This window comes from Myotis brandtii, unplaced genomic scaffold (assembly GCF_000412655.1).
Source record: "Myotis brandtii unplaced genomic scaffold, ASM41265v1 scaffold1170, whole genome shotgun sequence".
NCBI classification, from domain to species: domain Eukaryota; kingdom Metazoa; phylum Chordata; class Mammalia; order Chiroptera; family Vespertilionidae; genus Myotis; species Myotis brandtii.
In genome coordinates this window covers 327,514-336,566 of record NW_005354050.1, presented here as the reverse complement: position 1 = coordinate 336,566, position 9,053 = coordinate 327,514, and the positions used below count along the sequence as shown (strand labels likewise).

At 49.4% G+C, this 9,053-nt stretch overlaps 1 protein-coding gene across 1 annotated transcript in view; it reads left to right on the top strand.

Annotated features, from left to right (window-relative positions):
- Positions 1–9,053, top strand: part of TEX14 (testis expressed 14) — a 64,523-nt gene that overhangs the window by 17,141 nt on the left and 38,329 nt on the right. Inside the window, exons 8-11 of the mRNA XM_014529892.1 lie at positions 144–257; positions 1,190–1,313; positions 2,518–2,696; positions 8,349–8,500. Of these exons, the coding sequence (XP_014385378.1) occupies positions 144–257; positions 1,190–1,313; positions 2,518–2,696; positions 8,349–8,500 (569 nt within the window). The remainder of the gene's footprint in view (positions 1–143; positions 258–1,189; positions 1,314–2,517; positions 2,697–8,348; positions 8,501–9,053) is intronic.

Below are 9,053 nucleotides of genomic sequence, written 5' to 3'. Positions count from 1 at the left end.
GTGGCGGGGGAGGGAGGGAGGAAAGACTGCACAGGGGCTTCGCAGGTTCTGTGTGAACTCTACCTGGTCTCTGGCTGGGGAACTGCTCACTGTAGAACTGGCTACTCACCGCCTTCTGCTCCAACTCTGTCCTGCCCTTGCAGCCTGGTGTGGAAGGGGAGCAGGGTCACAGTGAAGGAGCTGCATCTCCCCACCCACCCGCACTGCAGCAAGCTGCGGCTGGCCGACTTGCTCATTGCTGAGCAGGAGCACAGCAGGTGAGCAGGAAGCCCAAGGGCGGCACAGGCCCAGGCTCTTTACAGACGCAGGGTCAGGGCTGTTCAGGGCTCCCTGGGATGTGGAGACCACTCCCCTCAGCCTCAGCATTTCCTGACTGTTGGTTGATTTGACATCCAAGAGCTGCCAAGAAAAAAAAAAAGAGGAATTAATGAAAAGCCTGAGGAGTGGTGGAGGTGGTGGTGAGGGGGTCAGTTCTGTCAGTTGACTGACTCCCTATAACCGGTCTCTCTGATGGTCCAGCCTCCACGCCCACTGGCTCTCCTGCTACAGCCCCCGAGGCCTGGCCCGTTTTCAGCCCTGGACCCATCAGGACATGTGCTGTCCTGATTTCATAGAACTGGGTGTGCATGAGATCCACATGTCTGAGGAACTGTGTGTCTGCTATTGAGGCCCACCTATGGGTCTAGTACCTTATGTGGCCCCAGGGTAAGTCCTTCAGCTCTTGCTGAGGCAGGAGCTCGATTTGTGGTTCGCACCGGGGCTGTGGAGGCCATGGAACGGACCCTGGCTCGTCGAGCTCTTTCCGGGCAAGGTCAAACTCCTGCCGCAAGTATGTCAAGGCTGGAAGGCTCAGGCACAGCATGTACTTGGGCTTCTCCCTGATCTTGGTCTCCTCATCTCTAAACGATACATGTCTTGCAGGTGGTTGTTAGGATGGAGATGATGTCTGATAACTGCTCAGCAGCTCTTAGTGACATTGTCATTGATGACTCTCAGCCCTAAGGAGCTGATCAGTGAGAGGCCACAGATTCCAACAGACAACCCCACCCACCCCATCCTGTTTTCTTAGAAAAGCATTGTGTGCAAAATGGTATTTGTTTAGAATGTATTCAGGGGGCCCTGAAGAAAGGAAAGCGCCCTTTTTTGCATGTCCTTCTTCCCTCTGCCTCACCTGAAGCATCTTTTGCAGCAAATTGCGGCACCGCCACCTGCTGCAGCTGATGGCTGTGTGCCTGTCCCAGGACCTGGAGAAGACCCGCCTGGTTTACGAGCGCATCACCATCGGCACACTATTTAGTGTCCTCCATGAACGGGTGAGTGGCTGTTTCCATGGGCTTTTCCCTGGCTGCCCTCCCACTTCTCCCTGCCCTCTTCCCCTGCCTGAGCCGGAGAGCTCCCATTTGTGCAGCTGTGCATGCATGGAAAATAAATCTTAAAAAACCACAACAGTAAGACATTTATTTCTTTGTAATTTGTTTTCATTCTGGAAGATAAATCTTAATTTTCTACTTCGTGTTGGCTCTATAATGCACCATTTAGGGCTAAGTGCATTGGACCTACTGCGACTTTATTATTGTTAGTCCTCCTTCTGGGTCTGAGGGCTTAGCAGACCCAGAAGACACAGACACATTTCTAGCTAATTATTCAAATAGCCACTGGTCTTACTTTCCTGTATTTCCACTTGTGCCCTGCAGGACCTTGGCTATAGAGAAAGGCCTGTTTATATACAGGCCTTCATCAATCCCTTCTCACTGTTTTGATTTCCTGGGAGCAGGTGCATCTTCCCCGGCCCACAGATTTCCTGACAAGTATGCTTTGGGCTGAGTTGTGGCTTCAGAGAGGTCCTAGAGATTCATTTCCCCTCCATGACTTTGTTCTAAAGACCCTGGGCAGGAATGAGCAGAGACCCTCCGGGAAGGGCCCTTCCCCAAAGCCATCCCTCCTGCCCGAGGACCTCCTGCTAGCGTCCTGGTTTCCCTTTCCTCTCCTTGGGTGCGGGCGTTAACTGGAAATGCCACCTCTTCAGGAGAGACCTGGTATGACTTTAATCATGTGGGTGCAGTGGTGGAAGTGATTTTCTGTGCTCTTAGGAGGAACGTTCTCGGTCATCTGACTGGAGTAGGGACTGGATGGGTCCTTTAAGGTTCCAGGTTCTCCCAGCAGCACAGGTTTGGGCGAGGGCTGAGGGGCAGGGCAGGTTCATTGCTGGTGGTGGTGAGCCCACCCTGGATGCCCTTGCCAGGCTTTGAGAACTTTCTCCTCATTTTTCATGGTGTGAAGCAGCTGAGCTGAGGGAAAGGAGCCCAGGTTTGGTGTCAGGGGTCCTGGGTCAGTGGGGCCTTGGGCCAGTCACTGAGCCCCACCAAGCTTTAGGTTCTCCACCTGTAAAATGGGAGCACTGAGTAGTAGTGGCGATCAATTGAAAAGACTTTGGAAGCTAAAAAACAAAGGGGGCTCAGTCCCTGAGGGGCTTTGGGACAGTTACTTGTTCCTGGCCAGCTTATCTCTTGCTTGCAGCGCTCCGAGTTCCCCCTGCTGCACATGGAGGAGATCGTGCACCTGCTGCTCCAGATCTCCGACGCCCTGCGATACCTGCATTCCTGGGGCTTTATCCACCGCGCCCTCAGCTCCTATGCCATCCACATCGTCTCCACATGGGAAGCGAGGCTGACCAACCTGGAGTACATGCTGGAAAGGTAGGTGAACCTGGATCATGACTTCCAATGTGGGCGGGGCTTCTCCCCATTGGTGGGCTGAACTGTCCATCAGTGGGGCAAGAGGTTTCCCACATGCTCTGTCTGCCAAGATTAGAGGCGCTTTGGGACAGTTACTTGTGCTCAGGACATTCTCATTTTAATAACCATTTAACAAGCAGGAGCACCGATTAGCCAGCGTGTGTAAACGCTCTAACTGTCCACTTTAGAATTTTCAGTGGCTTAAGACAGCCAAGGTGTGTTTCTCACTCACAATGCAGTTTAGTGTGTGTGTTGGAGGGGGACACTCACTGTGTTTCGTGTTCCTCCAATCCGTGGCCCTGCCACCACCCAGGCCTCAGTCCCCCACCGTGTCTTCTGCATCACTGGTCAGTGAGCAAGAAAGAGCATGGAGGGCACACAAAAGGTGTGTTTCTCACTCACAATGCAGTTTAGTGTGTGTTGGAGGGGGACACTCACTGTGTTCCGTGTTCCTCCAATCCTTGGCCCTGCCACCACCCAGGCCTCAGTCCCCCACCATGTCTTCTGCATCACTGGTCAATGAGCAAGAAAGAGCATGGAGGGCACACAGTGGGCTTTAGTGCAGCGGTCACCAACCTTTTGGACCTCATGGACCACTAGTGGTCCGCGGACCACCGGTTGGCAACCACTGCTTTAGTGGGTATGTCACTGCTTCCTGCTTGGAGTGGCCAGAGTCCAGTCACCTTCTCAGTTGAAGGGAGGCTGGGAAACAGGCCATAGCTGTGCATTCTGGAAGGAGAGGAAGGCAATGGGTGCTCAGCCTTACAGTCCTGGCCCAGAGGGGCACTGGGGTGTTCCCTGCCCTCAAGGGTCTCAGTGCAGTGAGGAAGGCAGTGACAAAAATAACACCCTCATTGTCCTGGCTGGTTTGACTCAGTGGATAGAGCATCTGCCCAAGGACTGAAGGGTCCCGGGTTTGATTCTGGTCAAGGGCATGTACCTCCCTGGCCCTCGTCAGCGCATGCAGGGCAACCAATTGATGTCTCATGTGTCTCTGTCACATTGATGTTTCTCTTTTCTCTGTCTCTCCCCCTCCCTTCCGCTCTCTCTAAGAATATCAATGGAAAAGTAGCCTCAGGTGAGGATTAACGAGAAAAGAGAAGAAGATCCCCTCGCTCCTGCGTGTGCAGGGGCCGTGATGGGACAAGAGAGAAGCAGGGACAGTTAGGGGGACTGGAGCAGTTTTCCATGTGGGAACCGGTGGAGGCCAGAGCGCTATCTCCAGTTGAGCTGCTCAGCTTCAGATCTGGTCCATGGTCAATCCCAGTTAAACCTTTCCTTTTTTAAAACCATTACCTACACGATTAAGTCTAGGCACTTTGCAGGGTGTGGAAGCCTTCCAGGGTGGGGCTCCGCCCACATGGCCAACCTCATCGCTTCCCACTCCCTGCCTGGCCCTCTGAAGCCACTTTCAGCCTGCTATTTCAGTGTTTATCTTTTTTTAAAAAAATATATTTATTGATTTAAGAGAGGAAGGGAGAGGGAGGAAGAGATAGAAACATCAATGATGAGAGATAATCATTGATTGGCTGCCTTCTGCACGGCCCCTACTGGGGATCAAGCCTGCAATCTGGGCATGAGCCCTTGGCTGGAATCGAACCTGGTACCTTTCAGTCCACAGGCGGATGCTCTATCCACTGAGCCAACCGGCTAGGGCAGTGTTTATCTTTTTAAACTCACTTCAGACAGTCTCCCACCACATCCCACGAGGCCTATACTAAAGCCCTCTCCCCACAGCACTTTGCCTATTTCACTTCTCCACAGTCAAGTGAGTCTGCCCCACCAGATGGCAGGCTCTGAGAGGGCGGGACCATGGCTTGTTCATATTCAGCACCCAGCGCTGGGCGGGGCCTGCCACCCAGTAAGTACTTAGTACGTGTTTATTAAGGGAATGGATGAGTGTAGGTGAAGGGAAAACTGGAAATGGTTTAGGATAGGGTTGATCACTTTGGCTGTGTGTTCAGGAGCAGTGGAAGCGGAAGGGTTTGGACATATTTGCTATTGATGGCAGAGGCTTCTCAGGGAGGCTGTGACAGAATCCAAGCTGTTTGCCAGTGATGGAGCGCCATCTGCTGTTGAGCTCTCCACGGAGATGTGAATCCTAGCGTGAAAGGGAGCTTTGGAGAGGCCCAGCCTAACCTGCCCTTGTGTAGATGAGGAAACAGAAGCCCAGAGAGGTGAAGAGATGGTGTGGTTATCCAGCTGTGGCTGTAGGGGCGGATGGATCGGAGGAAGACGAACTAGAAGGCCATAGGGCAGGGCCTGGTGGTGACCGAGGAGCCAAAATAGAAGGGAAATGTGAGATGCACTGAGGAGCTGGGTCGAGGGAGGGTCTGGAAGGCAACTGGGTAGGAAGGTATGAGTTCTCTTTTGGGCTAAATTCAGTGGTTCGCAACCTGTGGGTCGCGACCCCTTTGGGGGTCGAACGACCCATTCACAGGGGTCACCTAAGACCATCGGAAAACACATATATATATATGATTACATATTGTTTTTGTGATTAATCACTATGCTTTAATTATGTTCAATTTGTAACAATGAAATTGGGGGTCACCACAACATGAGGAACTGTATTAAAGGGTCACGGCATTAGGAAGGTTGAGAACCACTGGGCTAATTGATCTCAAAATGGAACTTCAGACAGAAATGTCGGTCAGCAAGTAGTTGTGTCCATAGCAGTGTACTCTTCTTTGACAGCTGATGACACCAGTTGATTCTACAGGAATCCAAAATAGCTTCTAGTCCCACACTTATTTTTGGAGACACTCTATTTGAGCAGGTCAGTTTGTTGAATGTCATTGTCAAGGGTACCCTCCATCTTGGTGTAAAAATGATAACAGCAGTCTCGCCTGTTCTTTGACTCCTTCCTAATGGACTCTTAAGAGCTGAACTTGACCTTGCCAGTGGTATCAAATAGCCGCAGCCAGATGTACTTTTAATGATGTCAGGGCTGAAGCCCAGAAAAGTAACTGCCCTAGAATGACAGCCAGAAAAGAAACCCTCCCTCAACTAGCTTTAACAGAGAAGGAAGAGGGATTGTAAGAGAGGAAGGTGAGTGGAAGGAAGTAAAGGAGAAAGAATATAAATCCTGGTTGTAAGTGACTTGTCTCCTGCTAGAGCCTTAGACAAGCTTGAGAGGTCTGACCAGCTAGGTGACTGTTTCCTGCAGATAAAGAGCCAAGTGTGCCAGTCCTCAGGATATATCTCTGACCATGAAACACACCATTGCTTTTCCTGTGATACTAATATAATATTGGCATGTGTATCCATGCTGTTCGCACTATACCAGGCCACATCTAACTTATTAGCAATGCCACTAAAAGTCAGTATCAGCATTTGTAACTTTGTGGCTTCCTGAACTCACTGCTATCTATCAAAAGCTCTGCTAGAAAGAATATTATTTAGGGAAGTTTGTCCCAAGTCTGAGAAACACATCCCATCCTATATAATCTATTCTTTGCCAGGCCAGCAAAGAATTGCTGGTCACTTGCTTTTAAAAAACTTAATTTTTAATTATCAACCAGCGGTCATCAAGTCTTTACCAAATGCCTACTGCAATATTAATACTAATTTCTAACTTCCATAGTGTTTTATGCTTCACAGAGTGTTTCCCCACACATGATCTCATTTGATGCTCATGATAGCTGGGTGTAGAACTCAGCGCTGACCTCACTCTGAAGACTCTCATTGGCTCAGAATACATTTAGGACGCTCTGTTTTAGTTCTTGAGAAGTCTGATTGGGAAGTTGAGTTTGCTGTTTTAAAATAAATTTTATTTATTGATTTTAGAAAGAGAGAGAGAAAAATGGATTTGTTGCTGCACTTATTTATGCATTTATTGGTTGATTCTTTTTTAAAAAAAATATGTTTTATTGATTTTCTACAGAGAGGAAGGGAGAGGGATAGAGGGTTAGAAACATCGATGAGAGAGAAACATTGATCAGCCTCCTCCTGCACACCCCCCACTGGGGATGTGCCCGCAACCAAGGTACATGCCCTTGACCAGAATCGAACCTGGGACCCTTGAGTCCGCAGGCCGACGCTCTATCCACTGAGCCAAACCGGTTCTGGCATATTGGTTGATTCTTGTGTGTGCCCTGATGGGGATCGAACTTGAAACCTTGGTATTTAGGGACGATGCTCTAACCAACTGAGCTACCCAGGCCAGGGGGAAATTGAGTTATTCAAGCAAATCTGTGAGCCTTTAGTGCTGAACTGGGAGGGCTCATTCCCAAGAGAGCAGAGTTCAGAAAAGGAGCAACCAGAAGGAGCTGGAGGGGTCCCAGACGGCTTAGATAAAGCAGCTTGGGCTTCAGGAGGGTCTTGACAGAGTCTTAGTCAAAAGTAAGTGCTGACGGGCTGGTGTAAGTGGATACAGCTGGGGGGTGGGGTGCCTGATTCCCCGTCAGGGTGCAGGCCCCGGTTGCGGGCTCGATCCCCAGTAGGGGGCGTGCAGGAGGCAGCCCATCCATGATTCTCTGTCCTCATGGATGTTTCCACCTCTCTCTCTCCCTCTCCCCTCCTCTCTGACATCAATAAAAATATATATTTATAAAAAAAAAAAAAAAGTAAGTGCTGAGGCCCTGGTGTAAGTTGAGATACAGCGATATAAAAGACAGCTAAGGTGCCTGCCTGCCCTCGTGGAGTTGACTCTGGTGGAGGGAAGACAGATAATAAACAATAAATAAATAAGAAATTAAGATAATAACTGCCCTGAAACCAATAAAGCAGGACTACTTTAAATTAGGTAGTCAGGAAGGCCTCTCTGAAGAGGTGATTTTCAAGCTAATACCTCGGTTACAAGAAGCAACAGTCACTCTGGCGTCTGTGGGCAGAACATACTGGGCAGAAGAAGCCAGCCTTTAGTGCTGAACTGGGAGGGCTCATTCCCAAGAGAGCAGAGTTCAGAAAAGGAGCAACCAGAAGGAGCTGGAGGGGTCCCAGACGGCTTAGATAAAGCAGCTTGGGCTTCAGGAGGGTCTTGACAGAGTCTTAGTCAAAAGTAAGTGCTGAGGCCCTGGTGTAAGTTGGATACAGCGATAAAAAGACAGCTAAGGTGCCTGCCTGCCCTCGTGGAGCTGACTCTGGTGGAGGGAAGACAGGTAATAAACAATAAATAAATGAGTAAGAAATTAAGATAATAACTGCTCTGAAACCAGTAAAGCAGGACTACTTTAAAGTAGGTAGTCAGGAAGGCCTCTCTGAAGAGGTGATTTTCAAGCTAATACCTCGGTTACAAGAAGCAGCAGTCACTCTGGCGTCTGTGGGCAGAACATACTGGGCAGAAGAAGCCACCAATGCAAAGACCAGAAGTGGTGATGTGCTTGGCATGTTGGAGAAACTGAAAGAGGGTTCCTGAGACATGAGGGGAGTAAGTGAGCAGGAGAGATCAGCCAGGTGTGGTGGGAGGATGGGCAGGCCCACAGGGTAGGAATGGTGAAGAATTGCAGGTGTTGGAATAGCAGGCAGCTAGGGTTGGCTCAGGGTCAAGCTGAGTTTCCAGAAGCGCAGGAGGTTGCTGGTCTGCAGAGGCTAATGTTTTTACAAATGTACTGTGTGGTGATGGCAATGATCCTTTAAGACATGAGCCCTACCTTGTGTTTCCTTCTGCAGCCAGGACAGAGATGTACACAGGGACCTGACTCGAGTCCCCCTCCCGGCCCAGCTGTACAGGTGGGCTGCCCCAGAAGTTATTTTGCAGAAGGAAGTCACAGTGAAGTCAGACATCTACAGCTTTTCTGTGATCATACAGGAGATTTTAACAGGTAGATCAAAGAGGACATTGACTTGACCAAAGTCCCTATTCTTAGGTTGGATTCTCTCTCTCTCTCTCCCCCCTCAAGAGTTACCTAGTTTGATGAAAATGCAGGATATAGAAAAAAGATTTCTTCAAGAAAACTTTTTTCTGCTTATGGAAGATATAAAACAACCTCAGAGAAATCTTCCTCTTTTAACCTGTTAAGACTCAGCAAAGCCTCTCTATCAGCTTGTCAGTGGTAATGCATTTAATCCAAGAAAAGTTTTTAAACTGAATATAGGAGCCCCTGAAGAATTTGAAAATGAGTGAGGAAGACTGGGCTCTGAGAAGTAAACTGTGAAGTTAAACACACCCAGGTTCCTTGTATATATAATCAGTGTCACTTAAAGACATGATCAGTACCTGCAGACAGAAGGAATCCTTTGGGAGAGGGACACACACACACACACCCATAAAACCCCAGTTAGCAGTGTTTACAGTCCCAGAGGCAAAATCACACCTTCTGTGAGAGGAGTGGAATGCATTGGTGACCCATGAAATATTCCTGTGGTCCCCAGGTC